At 45.4% G+C, this 25,050-nt stretch overlaps 1 protein-coding gene across 5 annotated transcripts; it reads left to right on the forward strand.

Moving 5' to 3' along the window:
- The first annotated feature begins 1,799 nt into the window (after positions 1–1,799).
- On the forward strand, positions 1,800–12,143 carry LOC140419585 (uncharacterized). 5 transcript variants are annotated; one of them, XR_011945878.1, is made up of 3 exons: positions 1,800–1,887; positions 5,174–9,200; positions 10,897–12,143. XR_011945878.1 is itself a non-coding variant. In XM_072503509.1 (2 exons), exon 2 carries the CDS (start codon positions 5,601–5,603, stop codon positions 6,795–6,797), a length of 1,197 nt encoding a protein of 398 aa, XP_072359610.1. In that variant the 5' UTR covers positions 1,800–1,887; positions 5,174–5,600; the 3' UTR covers positions 6,798–9,610. The 5 variants fall into 5 exon arrangements, 2 of the variants coding, with proteins under 2 accessions (XP_072359610.1, XP_072359611.1); XR_011945879.1 differs by having other exon boundaries at positions 11,383–12,143; XR_011945880.1 differs by lacking the exon at positions 10,897–12,143 and having other exon boundaries at positions 5,174–7,604; positions 9,032–9,610.
- Positions 12,144–25,050: the final 12,907 nt, after the last annotated feature.

A 25,050-nucleotide genomic window follows, 5' to 3' on the forward strand; every position in this document is an offset into this window, starting at 1 on the left:
ATAGTCTGAGGATATTCAGGTCCTGATCAATTGAGTGACACTGTCAGATCTTAATGTGATATTTGGTTTGTTTCCTGTCTGAAAATCTTCTCCTAATGCCCTGGAAAGGGAGTTTACAAAGCCACACTATCAGCACAGGATAGATATTCAGAAGACAATTCCAGTTTCTGGGGAACATGTTTTTCTCTCTTCTTTCCCCAAAGCTGTAAATCCCCGTCCCACACACTCTCCCTCCTCCCTGGGGCTGAAATCCAAATAAAGTATTCGATCATTATTTCTGTATCCTTTTACCAGTTATATAATTAGAGGTAAGAATATGCTTTATCAGTCACTTCATTCATGACTTGTGACAGACATTAATCTGAATGACCCTGACTGAGCAATTAGAATAACAGATGTTAACCTTGTGTCCAGAACTGACTGTGTGGAGATTTGATGAGCAATCGTGAAGCTCGTTTCTCCAAATCTTCCAGGGTTTCCTTTGTTCTTCCTCTCCCTCTCGAACTAAGTTATACCGGATATCAGACTCAGGGCCCATTCTGGTTTTCTTCCTGCTGACTAAATAACTTCAATCAAATATGGAGAAGACTGAATCCACTGTTCGGTCCCTGCTCCAATCTCCATTCCTGACATACCGACTCTATCCCTCTCCCTGGCAACAGTCTGAGACTTAGCCAGTCTCTTTGTAAACTTTGTTTCATATGATCCAATATGAGCGTCTGACCTCATAGAATTTACAGTGCAGAAGGCCATTCGGCCCATCTAGTCTGCACCGGCCCTTGGAAGGAGCACCCTGGCTAAGCCCACACCTCCACCTATCCCTGTAACCCCCCTAACCTTTTTTAGATACTAAGGCAATTTACCATCGTCACCTCCCGATTCGACAATTCCATCACACACCTGGCTGCTCTCCCACATTCTACCTCTGTAAACTTAAAGCCATCCAAAAGTCTGCTACCCATGTCTTAATACACAGCAAGTTCCTTCCCCCTCTAATCCCTGTGCTCCGAGACTTGCATTCGCTCCCAGCCAATTCTCACCCTTGTTTTCAAATCCCTCCATGGCCTCGTCTCTCCCTGTGTCTGTCATCTCCTCCAGCCCCACAACCCCCTGAGATATCTGCACAGCTCTGATCCTGGACTGTTGCACACCCCCGATTCCAATTACTCCGCCATGGTTTTCAGTTCCCTCGGCCCCAAGCACTGAATTCCCTCCCTAAACATCCCCGTCTCCACCTCACTTACCTCCTTTCAGACTCTTTGACCAAGTTTTTGGTCACCTGCCCTAATATCTCCTTTTGTGTCTGGGTGCCTCACTTTGTTTTATAATGTTCCTGTGAGGTTGACTGGGATGATTTATGATGTTAAAGGTGTTATATAAATAGAAGTTGTTGTTGTTGACTGTAACCCTGACCTCCTGTTTTACAATATCCCATTGGTTTCACAACAAACTCTATCTCTGATGTTTTGCCCCCTGCGGGTTTGCAGCCTCTATAAAGACGGCGGCCGTTAACTCAGGCCTGTCACCGGGAGCAGGCCGCAGCTGTCCCCCCCGCTCGATGCAAACCCGGGCTCGGAAACTTCTTATTGGGGTTCGGAACCTCCACCGGGTTTCAGTGAAACCGCCCGTCCGAGTGCAGCATCGGCACTGCGCATGCTCCAGCTCACAATGCCCTGGGAGTGATTGACGGCAGCTCTGGACCAATAGAAAGAGAGGGGTAGCCCTGGAGGACCGAGTGGTTGCAGCTGGTCCTCCAACCATTCGGAGTGAACGAGGGGCGGGGCTGAGCCCAGTCGCTCACGTGGACTGAGGAGCATGCGTAGTGCCGATCACAGCTCAGGATTCAGGCGGTAGGCTGGAATTCTTCAGACGGTCAAATCCCGGGCGGTGAGTCCTGCGGGAGGAATGGGGCCGGCGGGTGGGTCGGGAGAACTCATAAACACTCCGTGTAGGCCCCACACTCCAAACACGAAGCTCGGATACAGCAGTCCAACCGGTGAAAGCTGCTCGGGCTTTTCCCTGAGACAGGCCCGGATGGGCGAAGAGAGCCTCGGATTTGCTCCGCCTCCCATTCACTCTGATTGGCTGGAGGACCAGAAGCTCTTGTTCGGTCTTCCAGCCCCGTCCCCTCTTCCTATTGGTCCGAACCCGCCGATAACCAGTTCCCGGGCATTGTGAGCTGGAGCAAACCTTCACAATCATTATGTGGAGATGCCGGCGCTGGACTGGGGTGAGCACAGAGTCTTACACCAGGTTAAAGTCCAACAGGTTTGTTTCAAATACTAGCTTTCGGAGCACTGCTCCTTCCTCAGGTGAATGAAGAGGTATGTTCCAGAAACATATATATATATATATATATAGACAAATTCAAAGATGCAGATACAGAATTTGTCCATATATATAGAACATAGAACAATACAGCGCAGTACAGGCCCTTTGGCCCACGATGTTGCACCGAAAAAAAAGCCATCTAACCTACACTATACCTTTATCATCCATATGTTTATCCAATAAACTTTTAAATGCCCTCAATGTTGGCGAGTTCACTACTGTAGCAGGTAGGGCATTCCACGGCCTCACTACTCTTTGCGTAAAGAACCTACCTCTGACCTCTGTCCTATATCTATTACCCCTCAGTTTAAAGTTATTTAGGGGTATTAAGAGGTATGTTTCTGGAACATACCTCTTCATTCACCTGAGGAAGAGCACAGTAAGAAGTCTTACAACACCAGGTTAACCTGTTCACCTGAGGAAGAAGCAGTGCTCCGAAAGTTAGTGTTTGAAACAAACCTGTTGGACTTTAACCTGGTATTTTCATTTTTTTTTTCATATTGTAAGACTTCTTGCTGTGCTGTGCAGACGCAGCATGGGTTCACAAAGGATAGGTCGTGTCTGACTAATTTGGTAACATTTTTTGAGGACGTTACCAGTGCAGTAGATAACGGGGAGCCAATGGATGTGGTATATCTGGATTACCAGAAAGCTTTTGACAAGGTGCCACACAAAAGGTTGCTGCATAAACTAAAGATGCATGGCATTGAGGGTAAAGTGGTAGCATGGGTAGAGGATTGGTTAACTAACAGAAAGCAGAGAGTGGGGATAAATGGGTGTTTCTCTGGTTGGCAACCTGTAACTAGTGGGGTCCCTCAAGGATCAGTGTTGGGCCCACAGTTCACAATTTACATAGACGATTTGGAGTTGGGGACCAAGTGCAATATGTCAAAGTTTGCAGACTACACTAAGATGAGTGATAAAGCAAAAAGGGCAGAGGATACCGGAAGTCTGCAGAAGGATTTGGATAGGTTAGGTGAATGGGCTAGGGTCTGGCAGATGGAATTCAATGATGTCAAGTGTGAGGCTATCCATTTTGGGAGGAATAACAGCAGAATGGATTATTATTTAAACGGTAAGATGTTAAAACATGCTGCTGTGCAGAGGGACCTGGGTGTGCTGGTGCACGAGTCACAAAAAGTTGGTGTGCAGGTGCAACAGGTGATTAAGAAGGCTAATCGAGTTTTGTCTTTCGTTGCTAGAGGGATGGAGTTCAAGACGAGGGAGGTTATGCTGCAATTGTATAGGGTGTTGGTGAGGCCGCATCTGGAGTATTGTGTTCAGTTTTGGTCTCCTTACCTGAGAAAGGACATATTGGCACTGGAGGGAGTGCAGAGGAGATTCACTAGGTTGATCCCAGAGTTGAGGGGATTAGATTATGACGAGAGGTTGAGTAGACTGGGACTGTACTCATTGGAGTTTCGAAGGAAGCGGGGGGATCTTATTGAAACATATAAAATTATGAAGGGAATAGATAGGATAGTTGCGGGCAGGTTGTTTCCACTGGTCGGGGAAAGCAGAACTAGGGGGCACAGCCTCAAAATAAGGAGAAGTAGATTTAGGACGGAGTGTAGGAGGAACATCTTCACCCAAAGGATTGTGAATCTCTGGAATTCCTTGACTAGTGAAGCAGTTGAGGCTCCTTCTTTAAACGTTTATAAGAGAAAGATAGATACCTTTCTATATAATAAAGGGATTCGGGGATATGGTGTACGGCCGGAGAGTGGAGCTGAGTCCACAAAGATCAGCCATGATCTCATTAAATGGCGGAGCAGGCTTGAGGGGCCAGATGGCCTACTCCTGCTCCTAGTTCTTATGTTCTTATGTTCACAATCATTGTCAGCTCCCTGGTTTGCAGCTGTGGAGCTTCTCCCTCCTGGGAACAGGCCCAGGTTAACGGGCACCATCCTGCTTCAGACACTGGATGACGGTTCAGAGGATGGGGGAGGAGGACAAGAAATAAGAGCTTACACTTTGCACTCAAATCAATGAGGACCCTGATCTCTGGCAAGGAAGGAAACCCTGGCAGGTGGGCGGGGAGGATTCACAAACACCCGCTGGAGGCCCCAAATCCTCAATAAGACCCATTGATTTTATTGTCAGTCTGCAGACAGGAGCTGGAGAACTGTACCCAGGCAGAGGAGAGGGAGGGAGAAAACTGGGAGTGGAGGAAATAAATGGGAGTGCAGATGGTGAGATGGGTTTGGATTTCAGCCAAGGGAGGAGGGAGAGTGTGGGACTGGGATTGACAGCTTTGGGGGAACAAGAGAGAAAAAAATGTTCCAGAGAAACTAGAATTGCCTGTTCAGAATTTCTATCCTGGACTGAAAGTGATGGCTTTTGTAAACTCCTTTTACAGGGGGTTAGAATTGGAGAATTTGCACATAACAAACTGAACCCAACAGAAAGGTTTGTCTCTTTGCAAATTCTATACTGCATTGACAGTGATGACTTTTGTAACATGAGAGATTACAGCTCTCAGGAAAGATTAAATGGAGAGGGGTGATGTGAAATAGTTGACCATCAATAAACAACAAGTCATAAATACAAGATAGTTATGAATAAATCCAAGGGGACAATACAGACAAAATTATTTATTACAGGTTCAGAATGTGCAACTCATTACCATGCAAAGGAGTTGAGGAAAGTGCTGAGATGTCTTCAAAAGGAAACGGGACAAGCACATGAGAGAAAATTGAATCGAAAATCAGCTGAAAGGCTGAGATTTGATAGGTGGGAGAGTCGGAGATGTGTGCCGAGTATGGACAGCAGCAGAATCTGACAAAATGGCCTGCTTGTGTCTTATATATTCACAGTATTTCAATGTAATCTTCTTTTACAGAATATTTGCAGATGCAAACATCATGTCGAGATCTGATTCATTGATTCATCAGGACCGGCCTTTCAACGTGGAAGGAGAAATGTTTGTCTGTTTTGTCTATTGGACGGTGATTGGAAAAGCACTGTGATTGGAAAAGCACCAAGACCAGACATTTAAGTAATTTTCCACAGTTAGCTGGAACTGAGTTTTAACAAATCACACAGCATGAAATTAAATTGCAGCATTTACAACAGGGAGACACCGCACTCCGGCTTCAACTGATGATCCAAGTTGGAGAGACATAAAGACATTCGCACCATAGGAATCAAGAAGCAGCAAGAGGACATTCAGCCCCGTGAGCCTGTTCCACCATTTAATAACATCACGGCTGATCTGATAGTGACCTCAAATCTGCATCCCACCTACACCTGATAACTTGTCGATAACCATGGAGAAACCGTGGAAATGTGGGGATTGTGGGATGGGATGCAATTCCCCGTCTGAATTGGAAACTCATCAACGTATTCACACTGGGGAAAGGCCATTTACCTGCTCCGTGTGTGGGAAGGGATTCACTCGGTCATCATACCTCCTGACACACCAACTTGTTCATACTGATCAGAGACCGTTTAAATGTGCTGACTGTGGAAAGAGCTTTAAACGCAGAAAGGATTTACTGACACATCAACGCACTCACACTGGGGAGAGGCCATTCACCTGCTCCGTGTGTGGGAAGGGATTCACTCTGTCATCCCACCTCTTGAGCCACCAACTTGTTCATACTGATCAGAGACCTTTTAAATGTGCTGACTGTGAGAAGAGCTTTAAAAGCAGAAATTATTTACTGTTACATCAACGCACTCACACTGGGGAGAGGCCATTCACCTGTTTGGAATGTGGGAAGGGATTTAAGGCTTCGTCAAACCTCCGGGCTCACCATCAGATTCACTCTGACCAGAGACCGTTTAAATGTGCTGACTGTGAAAAGAGCTTTAAACGCAGAAATGATTTACTGTCACATCAACGCCATCACACTGGAGAGAAGCCATTCACCTGCTCCGTGTGTGGGAAGGGATTTACTCAGTCATTATACCTCCTGAGACACCAACTTGTTCATTCTGATCAGAGACCTTTTGAATGTGCTGACTGTGAGAAGAGTTTTAAAAGGAAAATAACTTTACTGACACACCAACGCACTCACACTGGGGAGAGGCCATTCACCTGCTCCGTGTGTGGGAAGGGATTCACTAGGTCATCCCACCTCCTGACACACCAACTTGTTCATACTGACCAGAAACCTTTTAAATGTGCTGACTGTGAGAAGAGTTTTAAAAGTAAAAAGGATTTACTGAGACACCAACGCACTCACACTGGAGAGAGGCCATTCACCTGCTCTGTGTGTGGGATGGGATTCACTCAGTCATCAGACCTCTTGAGACACCAACTTGTTCATACTGACCAGAAACCTTTTAAATGTGCTGACTGTGAGAAGAGCTTTAAAAGGAAAATGAATTTACTGAGACACCAACGCAGTCACACTGGGGAGAGGCCATTCACCTGCTCCGTGTGTGGGAAGAGATTCACATGTTCATCCCAGCTTCTGCAACACCAGCGAGTTCACAGTGGGCAGAAACCGTACACTTGACCCGTGTGTGACAAGAAATTTACTCAGTCATCCCACCTGACTAGACACCAACTTGTTCACACTGATCAGAATCCTTTTAAATGTTCTGACTGAAAAGAGATTTAAAAGTAAACAGAATCTGCTGAAACACCAGCGAGTTCACACTGAAACAGAATCATAGAATTTACAGTGCAGAAGGAGGGCATTCGGCCCATCGAGTGCACCGGCCCTTGCAAAGAGCACCTTACTTAAGCCCACACCACCAACCTAACCCATAACCCCACCTCACCTTTTTGGACACGAAGGGCAATTTACCATGGCCGATCCACCTAATCTACACATTTTTGGACTTGTGGGAGGAAACTGGAGCACCCGGAGCAAACCCACGCAGACATGGGGAGAACATGCAAACTCCACACAGACAGTGAGCCAAGCCAGGAATTCTGGGTCCCTGGAGCTTTGAAGCAACAGTGCTAAACACTGTGCTACCACGTGGCCCACATGTGGGAGCGGTACTGGGGAGAGGCTGTTTAACTGCTCCGTATGTGGGAGGAGATTCACTCAGTCAAACAACCTGCACAGACATCAGCAAGTTCACAGGCAACAGCAGGGTTTGAATTCAGCTGTTGTTGCTGCTGTTAGTCACATTCAGGACTGAATGATGCCTGGACGTCTGTTTCCAGTGGGGCTCCACAGTTTCCGGTACATATCAATGATTTAGACTTAAATGTATGCACCACCATTATACAAAAGTTGCTCATGTGTTTCAGACAATGAGGGAGAAAGCCATGGACTGGGTCAGGAGGATGCCGGCTCGTTGGTCTAGAGGTAAGATGCTCGCTTCAGGGTTTGCACTACATGAAAGGGCAGCACGGTAGCATTGTGGATAGCACAATTGCTTCACAGCTCCAGGGTCCCAGGTTCGATTCCGGCTTGGGTCACTGTCTGTGCAGAGTCTGCATCTCCTCCCCGTGTCTGCGTGGGTTTCCTCTGGGTGCTCCGGTTTCCTCCCACAGTCCAAAGATGTGCAGGTTAGGTGGATTGGCCATCCCAAATTGGCCTTTAGTGTCCAAAATTGCCCTTAGTGTTGGGTGGGGTTACGGGGTTATGGGGATAGGGTGGACGTGTGGGGTTGGGTAGGGTGCTCTTTCCAAGAGCTGGTGTAGACTCGATGGGCCAAATGGCCTCCTTCTGTACTATAAATTTTATGAAATCTATGAAATAAATGGTCTACCCTGTATCCTCAGACTGCGACCTCTCATTCTGTACACTCCCACCATTGGGAAAATCTTTCCTGCATCTACCCTGTCAAGTCCTGTTGGAATATTGTAGGTTTCTATGAGATCCCCCATTCTTCTGAACTCCAGCGAATACAATCCTAACTGATTCAATCTCTCCTACATCAGTCCCACCATCCCAGGAATCAGTCTTGTAAACCTTCGCTGCGCTCCCTCGAGAGCAAGAATATCCTTCCTCAGATAAGGAGACCAAAATTGCACACAATCATCCAGGTATGGCCTCGCCAAGGCCCTGTTTCATGACAGCAAGATATTCCTGCTCCTGTACTCGAATCCGCTCGCAATGAAGGCTAGCATATCATTTGCCTTCTTTACCGCTTGCTGTCGCTGCATACTTTCCTTCAGTGATGTGTACGAGGATATCCAGGTCTCGTTGCACATTTCCCTCTCCTAATTTATGACAATTCAGATAATAGCCTGCCTTCTCGTTTTGCTACCAAACTGGATAACCTCGCATTTCTCCAAATTATATTGTATCTGCCATTCATTTGCCCACTCACTCAATTTGTCCAAATCACACTGAAGGATCTCTGCAACCTCCTCACAGCTCACCCTCCCACACAACCTGTGTCATCTGCAAATTTGGAGATATTGCATTTTGTTCCCTCCTCTAAATTGTTAGGTAATGCAGTGGTTAGCACTGCAGTCTCACCGAGCTGAGGACCATTATTCAATCCTGGCCCCAGGTCACTGTCCGTGTGGAGCCACGTTCTCCAAGTGTCTGCGTGGGTGTCACCCCCATAACTCAGAAGATGTTTACCTCTATTTGCGCGATTCACTCGGTAATGCCGCCTGCAGTCACACCAGGGAGTTCATACTGGGGAGAGGCCGTTCACCTGCTCTCAATGTGGGAAGGGATTTTGTAATCCATCGCACTTCCTGAGGCACCAACAAGTTCACGACTGATTACAGGGATTGGATTCTGCTGTTATTGTTTCTGTTCTCAATTACATCCAGGACTGCATTTCTTAATTCTGTTGGTCAATGGGGATGGTCAGAGAGTTTATTTCTGCTGGACTGGCTGGTCTCATGGCTTCGTCTCCAATGGTCTGATTCTCTCTGAGCCTTCTTGCGAATATCTGGTTTCACATTTCACAAGGACCAAAGAGTGAAAAGGTGTTTGGAGGTTAGAAGATGTTTCATTACCATTTCTGTTTGGAAACCCCCAAAATCATGCCACATTGCCATGAAGATGGGCTGTGGTGGTTACCTGGTTCTTTTGTTTAATTTATCTTGGTGCTTCTCACAGAAGAAAATTATTAGGGTATGAGGGGCAAGTTATCCGAGGTGCACTGGAAAACTACATTAAATAGTATGGAGGGAGACAGGCAATCACTAATATTTATGTAATTATTACAGATTTACACTGGGATCGGTTAGCTCAGTTGGCTGGATGGCTGGTTCGTGCTGAGCCACACCAACGGCACAGGTTAAATTCCCATACCGGCTGAGGTTAGCCATGGTCCGTGTCAGTATTTGTGCTCCACATGATCCTCCACCCACCCCTCTATATCTCCTCCCCCCCCCCCCCCCCCCCCCCCCCCCGCATCAACATATCCTTCTATTCCTTTCTCCCTCATGTATGTATCTAGCTTCACATTCAAAGAACAACAAAGAACAAAGAAATGTACAGCACAGGAACAGGCCCTTCGGCCCTCCAAGCCCGTGCCGACCATACTGCCCGACTAAACTACAATCTTCTACACTTCCTGGGTCCGTATCCTTCTATTCCCATCCTATTCATATATTTGTCAAGATGCCCCTTAAATGTCCCTATCGTCCCTGCTTCCACTACCTCCTCCGGTAGTGAGTTCCAGGCACCCACTACCCTCTGCGTAAAAAACTTGCCTCGTACATCTACTCTAAACTTTGCCCCTCTCACCTTAAACCTATGCCCCCTAGTAATTGACCCCTCTACCCTGGGGAAAAGCCTCTGACTATCCACTCTGTCTATGCCCCTCATAATTTTGTATACAAAAATTCAATGGATTCATGCTGTTTATCTCAACCACTCGCTGTGGTCGTGAGTTCCTCATTCTCACCACTCGCTGGGTAAAGAGGTGTCGATTGAAATTCCTATTGGATTATTGAATCACTTCATAATCTGAAAGACTTCCATCAGCCTTCTCTTTTCCAGAAAAAAGCAGCCACAGACATTCCTTAGTGTTAAATGCTCTCAGTTCTGTATAATATGAATCTTTGTTGCACCTTTTCCAGTGCCTCTATTTCCTTTTATGAAATGGAGATCGTCAATGTTGACAGTGCTCCCAGTGTAGTCGAACCATCATTTTAAACAAGTTGAACATTTCCTCCGTACTTTTCAATTCTATCCCTCTGGAATGGAACCCTATATATGGGTTCCACACTTTAGGAAGGATGTGAAGTTCTTAGAGAGGGTGTAGAGGTCATTTATGAGAATGGCACCAGAGATGAGGGACTCCAGTTAGTTGGAGTGACTGGAGCAGCTGAATTTCTCTCCTGAGATCACATCATCTGGAGGGTGGGGAATGGGGCCATTCAGCCCTTTGGGACCGTGTCGGCTCCCTGTGGAGGAAGCCAGTCTGTCCATTGCCCCGTTCTATCCCCGAATCCCTGTGGGTTTATTTCTCTCAGTGCTTGTCCAATTTCCTATTGAAATCCTTCCATCATCTCTGCATCTCCTCCCTCATAGGCAGTCAGTTCCAGGTTGTTACCAATCCCTTTACATGCACACAAGGCTGCTAGAGCACAGAGGCGTCTATTTGGCCCATTTTTCCCGTGCCAGCTCTTTGTACAGTGACCCATTTAATCCCAGAGTTCGACTATTTTGTTTTCTTTTTCAGAATGTATCAAATTCCCTTTTGGAAGTTACAGTCCAATGAGATTCTGGCACCGTTTATAGACAGTGCATTCCAAATCACAACAGCTCGCTGTGTTTTACAACAAATAATTGTGCATATGGTGTATCTGGAGGTTCACAGAGTATTCAAAATGGTGTCAATGACGTGGTTATTGCACAAAATTAAGATTCAACCTTTATCAATAAATTGGTGAGGACACCGAGTGTAATATATCCTCGTTTGCGGACAATTAGAACAAATGTATATTTCTATAAAACCTCTCACTACCACTGGACCTCCTAAAGTGTTTTAAAGCCTCCTTCTGCACTGTAAATTCTATGTAAAAAAGCCAATGGAGTACTTTTGAAACATATTCACTGTTGTAATGTAGGAAACTAAGTATGCATGTGTAATCACATTTAGATTTAAAATTGTTATTTTCATTATTTAAAAAAATTTAGAGTACCCAATTCATTTTTTCGCATTAAGGAACAATTTAGCGTGGCCAATCCACCTACCCTGCACATCTTTGGGTTGTGGGGGTGAAACCAACAAAACCACGGGAAGAATGTGCAAACTCCACACGGCAGTGACCCAGGGTCGGGATCGAACCTAGAACATCTGCGCCATGAGGCAGCAGTGCTAACCATTGCGCAGCTTTGCTGCCCGTAAATTGTTATTTTCATAGTGTATTCACTGGCCTTAGTAATAAGGTCAAGGAAGCCCTTTTATACCTCTAACATGTGCCTTTCTGCAGCAATTTCACCTCCTGTACCTTTTCTATATTAACTATGTATTGATTTCATCGCAAAAAAAAATAATAAAATTGAAGTTTATTCAGTAGTGAACATTGATTATGATTAGTGAATTGGTGTATTAGGTAATTATATTGCAAAAACTAGATCTTGATTTTTAAAAATAACACGATCAACCAAAATGTTTCCAGAAACTGCAGAGCTATCAGAATTTGTTTGAAAAAGTAAATTACTCGATAATTTTGAGAAGTTACGAGATGTGGTGATAAGCCTGTATATAATATTACATGTACTCAGCTGTGTGACCTCCCACCAGTAGTTGGCGTCAGGCAGCAGTCAGGTTCCGGCTACCAGCAGAAGGTTGTCATGCATACACGAGACCAGTCGCACATAAGGGTAGTTCCAAGAGTTCTAATGTAATTCTGTGATAACTTAAGTCTGTATAGCATTCTGATCGTTACCACGTGTACATTAATAAATCATCGTTCTGACTAATTCACCAGCAGTTCTGTAGAATCATTGCAAGACAAGATCGCAGAACACAACATGAGACACCATATTCTGCCAAGATTACGCGGGCTGGACATTGGAGTAATGGTAATCCAGAGACCCAGGTTAATGCTCTGGGAATCTGGGATCGAATCTGCCTATGACAGATGCTGAGATTGAATAAAAGTCTCGAATTAGAAGTCTAATGATAACACTCTTGATTGTTGTGAAAACTCATCTGGTTCACTAATGTCCTTCAAGAAATCTGCTCTCCTTAGGTGGCCTGGCCTACACGTGACTCCAGATCCACAGCAATGTTGTAGTTGATTTGTAAGTGCCCTCTGAAATAGCCTCACAAGACACGCAGTTCAAGGGCAATTGGAATGAGCAGTAAATGCTGCCCAGCCAGTGACCCCCACCTCCCATGAATGAATAATTTTTAAGAAGATTCTTTTCAATTTGAAACCGAGTAAGAAATTGTCTCTGATTGGATTTGATTTATTGTCACGTGTACCGAGGTACAGTGAAAAGTATTGTTCTGCGTACAGTCCAGACTGATTGTTCCATACATGAAAAAACAAAGTGCGGAGCTTGGCAGTTTGTTCAGTTCACAAAATAATTTAATGGCTTTGTAGACGTAGATTAAGATTTTAATCACCCTCCGAAACATATCTAGACAGTTCATATAGACAGACACAAACGATACTGTAACTGAATTAGAGGAAATGTTAGAGATTTAACTGAAGCACATTTTTGAAAGATTCAGCCTTAATGATGGAGAAACAGGAAAAGCCACTCAGGGAGATGAGGAAATCCAGGCTCAGTGCGGATTTGCTGTCACCCCTCCTTTCTTATACATGAACGGGATTTAGGCTGCAGAATGTTTCACACCAAAACACAAAGGGGTCAAATATAAGCAACACATAATTCTCAATTCTCTTCCATTTAACTATACTTGACTTTGTTTAAAAGCTGACTGTGGTCAAACTGAACAAAGATTGATGGGATTTCTGTTACCCAGTGAAACGCTTTCTTTTCTTGGTCAGTCAAGTTTGCAATTCAATGGTGTATATTTCAGAGTTATTCAGAGTGAACACTCGAGACCGATTCAATTCAAAATGAAGTCACATATAACATAAATATACTGATGTTCAACATTGAATAATGAAACAAATATTGAGTAAAATTGGTGGAAATTTTCTGCAGGAAGACAAGAATGATGCATTAATGATTGAACAGAGAGCATTGTTCGGTTAGATATTTACTGAATAAATGCTAAACTTCAATATAAGTTCTATATCTTATGGTCTTACAAGTTGAGACATCTGTTTTAATGGAACAGCTGTCTTCATGTAATAAGTGACCTGGCCTCCCAGCCGAACCATTGAAAGCTGCAGCAAGACTGTGCAGTTGAACGTTGCACAGGGCCATTGGGTACTGTGCTTCCAGCTGTTTCTGTAGCGTGGAGGTTATCACATTCACCTAACGAGCAAAAGGTGCATAGTTCGAAACTGGCAGAAGCATTTAATGCTTCTCATTTATGATGTAGAGATGCCTGCGTTGGACTGGGATGAGCACAGTAAGAAGTCTTACAACACCAGGCTAAAGTCCAACAGGATTGTTTAGAATCACTAGCTTTCGATTGCAGCTTCTTCCTCAGGTGAATGAAGATGTGGGTTCCACAAACACATATGTAGAAAAATTCAATGACGCAAAATAGTACTTTGAATGCGAGTCTTTGCAGGTCCATACGGTGCGACTGGAGAGAGGGATAATCACAGGTTAAAGAGGTGTGAATTGTCTCAAGCCAGGACACTTGGTAGGATTTCGCAAGCACATGTAATGTAACATGAATCCAGGGTCCCAGTTGAGGCCGTACTCATGTGTACGAACTTGGCTATCAGTTTCTGCTCTGCCATTCTGCGTTGTCGCGTGTCGTGAACGGCGAACGCTTATCCAAAGATCAGAGGCTGAATGCCCTTGACTGCTGAAGTGTTCCCCGACTGCAAGGGAACATTCCTGTCTGGCGATTGTTGCACGATGTCCATTCATTCGTTGTCGCAGCGTCTGCATGGCCTCATCAATGTACCATACCTCGGGACATCCTTTGCTGAAGCGTATGAAGTAGATAATGTTGGACGAGGCGCACCATTACACGTGTTCTCACGTGTAATGGTGGTACCCATGTTGATGATCTGGCACGTCTTGCAGAGGTTGCCATGGCAGGGTTGTGTGGTGTCATGATCGTTCTGAATGCTTGGTAGTTTGCTGCAATCAATAGTCTGTTTGAGGTTGAAAAATGAAATGAAATGCGCGGTTGTTTGGAGGCAAGCAGTGTTGATGACCTTGGCAAGATGTTCGTCTTCATCGATGACGTGTTGAAGGCTGTGAAGAAGATGTCGTAGTTTCTCCGCTCCAGGGAATTCATCAGGCGAATGACGCACCGGGAGTTTTTCCACAGACCCCAAGAGGCCTACAGCGAACCCAATGAGACAACCAATGAACCGGAACAGCAGACCGAGAGATCTGTGGGACTGGAAGATCCAGCCAACAGGAAGGTTTGGAAAACCTCACCCATTGAAACAATCCGATCAGCTGATTCTACAGCTCCTCTTCCACTAAACCACTCAGTAAAACTGCCTCGAAGACCGTTCTTGTCCAAATTCTGAACTCAGATCTTTCTCTTCTTTTCCTGCTGTCTCCCATCATGTTCTCTCAGCGCTCATCTTGTCTGTGAGACTTACCTTTTGTTCCTTTGACCCAATTCTCACTAAAACTATTTCACACCCAACTTCCACAATCATATAATTTGCATTGCAGAACAGGCCATTCGGCACATTGAGTCTGCACTGGCCCTTGGAAAGAGCACCCTTCTCAAGCCCACACCTCCACCCTATCCCCATAACCCAGTAACCCCACTTAACCCTTTTGGACACTAAGAGCAATTTTGCATGGCCACTCCACCAAACCTGCACATCTTTGGACTGGGGGAAAACCGGAGCATCCGGAGTAAACCCACGCAGACACCAGCGCAGACTCCGCACAGTCAGTGACCCAAGCAGGAGTCAAACCTGGGACAGTTGAGCTAACCACTGTGCTACCCTTGATTTATTGGATTCAAGTTCAAATACAAGCCACAATGAAGCATCTGCCGTGGTGGGGTTTGAACCTGCATTCTCAGAGAATTGTGCTGGGTCTCAGGATTACTCATCCAGTGACAATACCACTACACCATCACCTCCCCAGTCAAGCACTTTGCAGGGCTCGTCCGGGATATGAACCCGGGACCTCTCGCATTTTGGAAACCCCCTAAGCAAAAATCATACCCCACGGTTTCGACGGTATCTCCATGGAGTCAGTGTCTTTGTCCGTTTCCTCTTTAGACAATCAAGTGAAGCTTGGTCCTCACACAGAACACGTGTATGGTTTCCCCCCCTTCGTGAATGGTGTGTTTTTTCAGGCTGTAACTGGTTAAAGCTCTTTCCACAGTCAGTTCACTGGAACACACTCACTCGGGTGCGTGTGTCTCGGTACATTTCCTGTCACACTGATGTTTGAAATATTTTCCCACAAGCAGAACAAACATTTTTCTTTCCACATTTATAGTCTGAAGATATTCAGGTCCTGATAAATTGAGTGACACTGTCAGATCTTAATGTGATATTTGGTTTGTGTTTCCTGTCTGAAAATTCTCTCCTAATGCCCTGGAAAAGGAGTTTACAAAGGCCACACTATCAGTACAGGATAGAAATTCAGAACAGTTAATTCCAATTTCTGCGGAACATTTTTGTCTCTCTTCTGTCCCCAAAGCTATAAATCCCCGTCCCACACACTCTCCCTCCTCCCTGGGGCTGAAATCCAAATAAAGTATTAGATCATTATTTCTGTTTCCTTTTACCAAAGTTATGTAATTTGAGGTAAGAATATGCTTTATCAGTCACTTCATCCATTGTGGCAGACATTAATCTGAATCACCCTGACTGAACAGACAGAATAACAGATGTTAACCTTGTGTCCAGAATTGACTGTGTGGAGATTGATGAACAATCACAGAGGTCGTTTCTCCAAATCTTCCAGGGTTTCCTTTGTTCTTCCTCTCACTCTCGAACTAAGTTATATCGGATATCAGACTCAGGGTCCATTCTGGTTCTCTTCCTGCTTATGAAATAACTTCAATCAAATATGGAGTAGACTGAATCCACTGTTCGGTCCCTGCTCCAACCTCCATTCCTGACATACCGACTCTACCCCTCTCCCTGGCAACAGTCTGAGACTTAACCAGTCTCTTTGTAAATTTGGTTTCAGACTGATCCAATGAGCTTCTGACCTCATAGAATTTACAGTGCAGAAGGAGGCCATTCGGCCCATCCAATCGGCACTGGCTCTTGGAAAGAGCACCCTAACTAAGCCCACACCACCACCTATCCCCGTAACCCCACCTAACCTTTTTAGATACTAAGGCAATTTACCATCGTCACTTCCCGATTCAGCAATTCCATTACACACCTGGCTGCTCTCCCACATTCTACCTCTGTAAACTTAAAGCCATCCAAAAGTCTGCTACCCATGTCTTAATTCACAACAAGTTCCTTTCCCCTCTGATCCCTGTGCTCCGAGACTTGTATTCGCTGATCTCGAATAACGACGAGTCCGAATACAGGAGAGAGATAGAGAATCTAGTGGAGTGGTGTAGCGACAACAATCTCTCCCTCAATGCCAGCAAAACTAAAGAGCTGGTAATTGACTTCAGGAAGCAAAGTACTGTACGCACCCCTGTCAGCATCAACGGTGCCGAGGTGGAGATGATTAGCAGTTACAAATTCCTAGGGGTGCACATCTCCAAAAATCTGTCCTGGTCCACCCACGTCGACACTACCACCAAGAAAGCACAACAGCGCCTATACTTCCTCAGGAAACTAAGGAAATTCGGCATGTCCACATTAACCCTTACCAACTTTTACATATGCACCATAGAAAGTATCCTATCGGGCTGCATCACAGCCTGGTATGGCAGCTGCTCGGCCCAGGACCGCAAGAAACTTCAGAGAGTTGTGAATACCGCCCATTCCATCACACGAACCTGCCTCCCATCCATTGACTCCATCTACACCTCTCGCTGCCTGGTGAAAGCGAGCAGCATAATCAAAGATCCCTCCCACCCGGCTTACTCACTCTTCCAACTTCTTCCATCGGGCAAGAGATACAGAAGTCTGAGAACACGCACGAACAGACTCAAAAACAGCTTCTTCCCCACTGTCACCAGACTCTTAAATGACCCTCTTATGGACTGACCTCATTAACGCTACACCCTGTACGCTTCATCCGATGCCAGAGCTTATGTAGTTAAATTGTATATGTTGTGTTGCCCTATTATGTATTTTCTTTTTTCCCTTTTCTTCTCATGTACTTAATGATCTGTTGAGCTGCTCGCAGAAAATTACTTTTCACTGTACCTCGGTACACGTGACAATAAACAAATCCAATCCAATCCAATCCAGTCAATTCTCACCCTTATTTTCAAATCCCTCCATGGACTCGCCTCTCCCTGTGTCTGTCATCTCCTCCAGCTCCACAACCCCCTGAGATATCCATGATGTGGAGATGCCGGCGTTGGACTGGGGTGAGCACAGTACGAAGTCTTACAATACCAGGTTAAAGTCCAACAGGTTTGTTTCGATGTCACTAGCTTTCGGAGCGCTGCTCCTTCCTCAGGTGAATGAAGAGGTATGTTCCAGAAACACATATATAGACAAATTCAAAGATGCCAAACAATGCTAGGAATGCGACCATTAGCAGGTGATTAAATCTTTACAGATCCAGAGATGGGGTAACCCCAGGTTAAAGAGGTGTGAATTGTATCAAGCCAGGACAGTTGGTAGGATTTCGCAGGCCAGATGGTGGGGGATGAATGTAATGCGACATGAATCCCAGGTCCCGGTTGAGTTCGCACTCATGTGTGCGGAACTTGGCTATAAGTTTCTGCTCGGCGATTCCACGTTGTCGCGGGTCCTGAAGGCCACCTTGGAGAACGCTTACCCGGAGATCAGAGGCTGAATACCCTTGACTGCTGAAGTGTTCCCCGACTGGAAGGGAACATTCCTGCCTGGTGATTGTTGCGCGGTGTCCGTTCATTCTTTGTCGCAGCGTCTGCATGGTCTCGCCAATGTACCACGCTTCGGGACATCCTTTCCTGCAACGTATGAGGTAGACAACGTTGGCCGAGTCGCACGAGTATGTACCGCGTACCTGGTGGGTGGTGTTCTCACGTGTAATCGTGGTATCCATGTCGATGACCACGACACCACACAACCCTGCCATGGCAATCTCTGCAAGACGTGCCAGATCATCGACATGGATACCACTATTACACGTGAGAACACCACCCACCAGGTACGCGGTACATATTCGTGCGACTCGCCCCCTGAGCTGGAGCAAACCCTTCAGAATCCTTCAGATAGAAGCCTTGTTAAAGTCCAACAGGTTTTCACAGGTTAAAAAAGTGTGAATTATTTCAAGCCAGGACAGTTGGTAGGATTTCGCAAGCCCAGGCCTGATGGTGGGGGTGAATGTAATGCAACATGAATCCAAGGTCCCAGTTGAGGCCGTACTCATGTGTGCGGAACTTGGCTATGAGTTTCTGCTCGGCGATTCTGCGTTGTTGAGCGTCCTGAAGGCTGCCTTTAAAGAACGATTACCCGAAGATCAGAGGCTGAATGCTCTTGACTGCTGAAGTGTTCCCCTCTTTAGGGGTTACCCCGTCTCTGGATCTGTAAAGACTTAATTACCTGCAAATGCTCGCATTCAAAGTATCGTCTTGCATCTTTGACTTGGTCTATATAGATGTTTCCAGAACATACCTCTTCATTCACCCGAGGAAGGAGCAGTGCTCCGAAAGCCAGTGATTTCAAACAAACCTGTTTGTCTTCAACCTGGTGTTGTAAGACTTCTTACCATGGTTTCATGGTCATCCGTACACATTCAATGAATTCAATTTTTACCTTCTGCCTTAGTGATAGTCAAAGCTGGGAAATCATTAGGACAGTCAAAAACATTTTTTTGTAATTTTCTTTGAACATTTCTCTTCAGCGGATATTTAAATATTGAAAATGGGATAAAGGTTGATTGGCTGACAGTCAGTCACTGTCCTGTAAGGTAATGAGTCCTTTTGCTTCCCAATTGGCCGGGGAACGCAGTGTGTCACAAGGATGGATGTGTTGACCGATTAATGGCTGGAGGATGGTGGCAATTCATGTGATCAAACCTCCAAAGTTGGCGAGGAGAGAATGTTGTGAATTTCTATCCTAAACTGACAGTGAGGTTTCTGTAAATTTACAGGATAATGGAAGTGGAGGTTTAACAGACGGGAAACGCAAACCAAACGTCACATAGCGATCTGACAGTCACTCAATTCATTAGAAACTGAATTTCAGCAGTATCTGGGTGTGGAAGGTAAAGGTTTGTCTGTTCTGTCTGTGAGTGAAGATTTCAAGTCTCAATGTGCCTTGAAAAGCCCCGAGATTGACAAACCCTGGTTAGGCCAAACCTGGAGAACTGTGTTCAGTTCTGGGCAACAAGCCTGAGGAAGGATAGAATGGCCTCGGAGGGAGTGTAGCACAGATTTACCTGAGTGATATCTTAATTCGCTGGGGTTAAATTACAAAACTAGATGACAGAAAAGAGTCAGACATTATGGCACAGAGAATAGCATTCGGCCCATTGAATCCATGCTAGCTCTCTGGAGCAATCCAGTCAGTGCCATTCTCCTGCTCTATCCCTGTTTCCTCGCAGGTTTATTTCCCTCAGATGTCTATCCAATTTCCTTTTGAAATCAAATCATTCAATGGGTCTATTTTCAAACTCCCTCATAGGCAGCGAGTTTCAGGTTATTGCCGCTCGCTGTGTAAAAACATACATCTCAAAGCTCCTGTTCCTTTTATATACAAACGGGGAACAGGCCACTCGGCCCCTCGAACCAGCTCAGCATTGAATAAGACTTACAACCCTCAAAGTCTTACAACCCTCAAGAGAATAAATAATCCACATTTCCATCTGAAATGGGTGACCCCTTATTTTGCAACAGTGACCCCCTCGTTCTAGATTCTCCCACAAGAGGAAACATCACCTCCACATCCACCCTGTCAAGACGCCGCAGGATCTTATATAGTTCAATCCAGGTTTTACCCAAAACTTTAAATCTGTGTCCCGACTGCTTGTACGGTCAGTGAATGGAAGCAGGGTGTCTTTGTCCATCTGATGGAAATCTGGCATAATCTTGTGTCCCTGAATGACATCTCCCCTCAACCTTCTTTGCTGGAACAATTCTGGTAAATCTCTTCTGCACCTTCTCCAAGAACTTTCACATCCTTCCTTTTTGTAAAAGAATTTAGAGTACCCGATTAATTTTTTCCAATTGAGGGGCAATTTAGCGTGGCCAATCCACCTAGCCTGCACATCTTTGGGTTGTGGGTGCAAAACCCACAAAAACAGAGGGAGAATGGACAAACTCCACACGGACAGTGACCCAGAGTTGATTTGAAGCTGGGACCTCGGCGCCATGAGGCAGCAGGGCTAACATTCTGCGCCACCGTGCTGTCCTCTTCACATCCTTCCTGAAGCGTGGCGACCAGAGCTTCATAGAATTCCTACAGTGCAGAATCATAGACTTTATAGTGCAGAAGGAGGTCATTCAGCTCATCGGGTCTGCACTGGCCTTTGGAAAGAGCACGCTACTTAAGCTTATGCCCACGCCTCCAACCTGTCCCTGGAATCCAGTGATCCCAACTAACCTTTGGACACGAAGGGGCAATTTAGCATGGCCAATCCACCTAACCAGCACATCTTTGGACTGTGGGAGGAAACCTGCGCAGACACAGGGAGAAATTGCAAACTCCAGACAGAGTCACCCGAGACTCGAATTGAACCCGGGACCCTGGAGCTGTGAGGCAGCAGTGCTAACAACTTTGCCACCAGAAGCATAATTTAGTATCAATATTTCAATTTATGAAGCTCAAGGTCGAATATGCTTTGCCAACTACTGTCTTAATATATCTTGTAGATATACAAAATCCCTTTTCACCTCTTTCTCTCTCCTCCCAAAGAGGTAAATTGGGTTTTATAACAATCCAGCCGTTTTCATGGTCACTTTTTCCCAGTGCCGACAAGAATCATTCAGCAATTTCACGACCTACCTTTGTGTTTTTGTGGGTTCTCTCTCACCCCCTATTTTCTGTTTTTAAATCAGTTTCACAGAGTGTTCGAAGGGGAGGCTTCAAAATCCGGAAACTCAAACCAAGCATCACATCAGGATCTGACAGAGTCCTCAGTTTATCATATCCTGAATATCAGCGGATTTTAAATATGGAAGGAACAAGCATCGTTGACAGTGGTGAGAAACTGTACTTGATTTGTGTGTGTGGACGAGGATTTGCTCTATCATCAGGCCTCACAAGCCACAAATGCAGTCACACTGAGGAGAAACCGCGGAAATGTGCGGACTGTGGGAAAGGATTCCCTTCCCTATCCAAGCTGGAAATTCATCGACGTAGTCACACAGGGGAGAGACCATTCACCTGCTCCACGTGTGGGAAGGGATTCGCTGGCTCATCCGCGCTGCAAAATCACAAGCGAATTCAACTGGGGCGAGACCGTTCACCTGCTCCACGTGTGGGAAGCAATTCACTCAGTCATCCACTCTGTCCACACACCAGCGAATTCACACCGGGGAGAGACCGTTCACCTGCTCCAAATGTGGGAAGGAATTCACTCGTTCATCCCACCTACTGAGACACCAGCGAGTTCACACTGGGGAGAGGCCATTGAGCTGCTCCGAGTGTGGGAAGGGATTCAGTGATTCATCCGACCTGCTGAGACACCAGCGAGTTCACACTGATGAGAGACCGTTTCAATGTCCAGACTGCGGGAAGTGCTTTAAAACCTCTGGGAATCTGACACGCCATCAACGTGTTCACACGGACGAGAGACCGTATCGGTGCTCTCACTGTGGGAATGGGTTCACATAATCATCTCAGCTCATTGGACATCAGCGAACCCACACTGGGGAGAGGCCATTCACCTGCTCCGAGTGTGGGAAGGGATTCACCACCTCATCCCACCTGCTGAGACACCAACGATGCCACAAGTAACGACTGCGATTGGGTTTTGCTGTTTCTCACATTCAGGACTGAACCATGTTCATTTGGGTGTCTCTCTGCTGATTACAAACTCCAGCCCATTTACAGGGGCTAATATTCTGGCTAAAAGTCAAATAAATTAGATTTGTGTTATATATACCGTGTGCTGAAACTCTTTAATACCTCTGACACAAGTTAGTTCCTTTGAAGTACTCTCGCTCTCCCCTGTCTCTTGCATCCTCCCCTCCAACAAGAAGTGTGAGGAGCTTGTGGAGCTTCTTTGTGACTGAGATTGAGTAAATCTGATCAGCTGCCTCTGCTGCTTCCCTCCGTTCCACGAGCCCACCGGACCAAACTGTCTCTAAATTTCATCCTTTCCCGAGCCCAGAACCCACATCTTTCTCTAGTTTCACTCCCCTCTTGCCCTCTCAGAGCTCAACTTGTCCATGAGACCCAGCTCCTGCTCCATCGACCCTATTCCCACTCAGCTACTGATCAGCTAACTACCCTGTGTCCATTGATATTGTCAACATTTCTCTCTCTTCAGGTACTGTCTCTCTGTCCTTCAAATCTGCCATCATCACCCCCTCAATAAAACAAACCCTTAACTCTGCCATCCTTACAAATTACTGCCCCCCCCCCCCTTCAACCTCCCTCTCCTCTCCAAATTCTTTGAACTTGTTGTCACCTCCCAAATTCTTGCCCATCTTTCCCAGAACTCCCATGTTTGACTCCCTTCAATCAGGTCTCTGCCCTGTCACGGTAGTGAAATACAAGAGACAAACAGCGGTTAGCACTGTAAAGCAACAGTGCTAACATCAGGGAAATACTACCAGACAGACCCATCGGATGAGACTGTGAGAGAGAAAATCCTACAGAATCACAGAATTTACAGTGCAGGAGGAGGACATTCAGCAATCGAGCCTGCACTGGCCCTTGGAAAGAGCACCCTACTTAAACCCATGCCTCTACCCTATACCCGTAACCCAGTAACTCCACCTAAATGTTTTTGGTAGCACAGTGGTTAGCACTGTTGCTTCACAGCTCCAGGGTCCCAGGTTCAATTCCCAGCTTGGGTCACTGTTTGTGTCCGGTCTGCACATTCTCCCTGTGTCTGCGTGGGTTTCCTCCGGGTGCTCCGGTTTCCTCCCACAAGTCCCGAAAGACGTGCTGTTAGACAATTTGGACATTCTGAATTCTCCCTCCGTGTACCCAAACAGGCGCCAAAATGTGGCAACGAGGCACATTTCACAGTAACTTTATTGCAGTGTTAATGTAAGCCTCCATGTGACAATAAAGATTATTATTATTTACTTTCCTCCTGACATTAACTGGCTGCAGTTTCATCTTCAAGATATATGTTGGTTTTTTTGATGGCAGGGTCCCTTTTTAAATCATCATCTGTGATCTTATCCTTCGATTTAAGAGTTCCCAAAGAAACTGGTGAACAATAAAATTATGAATTTTTACTTCAGTCCTAAGTTGTTTTTGTAAAAAACTCCACAATTCAGTGTCTGAACGCTTCCTCTGATTAACATCTCCAATTAGAAAATGCTGATTAATCCTCACTGACAATCCTTACTGACTGACAAATTTTTCACAGTGACACCTCCATTATGAAAGTAAATTATCAATTAAAATATAACAGGTCAATATTTTCCAAGTACATCAATACAAAAATAATAATACAATCTTTATTGTCATAAGTAGGCTTACATTAACACTGCAATGAAGTTACAGTGAAAACCTCCTCGTCGCCACACTCTGGCACCTGTTCAGGTGAATGTTCAATTCACCTAACAAGCACGTCTTTCGGGGACATAGGCAGTGACCCAAGCGGGAATTGAACCCGGGACCCTGGTGCTGTGAAGCAACAGTGCTAACCACTTTGCTACCGTGCCACCTGAATGATGCTGTTTGCTGCGCATGTTCTCATGATAGTGACTGATTGGCAGCAAATTCATGCCGGTCATTATGGCCAATGAACATAAGTGGGGAGTGAACAGGAGTCGAGTAAATTCAGAGACAGAGAAGGCAGCACTCAGTTATTAGCCTTGACCAGAACATCAGCTTTTTCAGCATTTTTTCTCCAGAGTTATTAAAGCTCTCGATTGTCTCACAGGAACGAAACACAGGTTGAGGTGCTGATGGAGATCCTGGTGCATCCTCAGCCACCAATAGTAATTATATATAAAATCGAAGACTTGAAATATGTGAACGTAGGTGGTATGATCAATAAGTTTGCAGATGGAAAATTGTTGGTGTGGTAGCTGGCGAGGAGAAAAGCCTTAAATTACAGGATGATACAGATGGACTGGTCATATGGGCAGTATAGTGGCAAATGGAATTTAACCAGGAAAAGTGTTAGCTCTTGTCCAGAGTCAGTACAGATATGATATGTCGAGTGACTTCCATCTGTGTTGGATCATTCCAAAAAACACTGAACATTAAGTATCACGAGCAAGAGGGAAGAAGATGGAAGAATTAATGATCCTGAAATTGAACCCAACACGAGTTTGCACCTTGTGGGGAGAAGAGAGGAAGGACCCATTGGGGATAAAAACCTTTAAGTTCTGCATTATTCCACAGGAGATCAGAATTTAATCATTTTGAGAAATGGGGAATAGTAGAATACCCATTGGCAATAATTTGTTTGATTATTTTCGCAATTAATGACCAAGTTATTTTGTATTAACTATTTCAATGGTGCGGCTATTACCCAACATTCTCTGCGGCTGTGAATGTGCCCAATTCACCCCACAGGAGCCCAGTGCGCAGACGCA

The sequence above is a fragment of the Scyliorhinus torazame genome, chromosome 5, assembly GCF_047496885.1.
Source record: "Scyliorhinus torazame isolate Kashiwa2021f chromosome 5, sScyTor2.1, whole genome shotgun sequence".
Classification (NCBI taxonomy): Eukaryota; Metazoa; Chordata; class Chondrichthyes; order Carcharhiniformes; family Scyliorhinidae; genus Scyliorhinus; species Scyliorhinus torazame.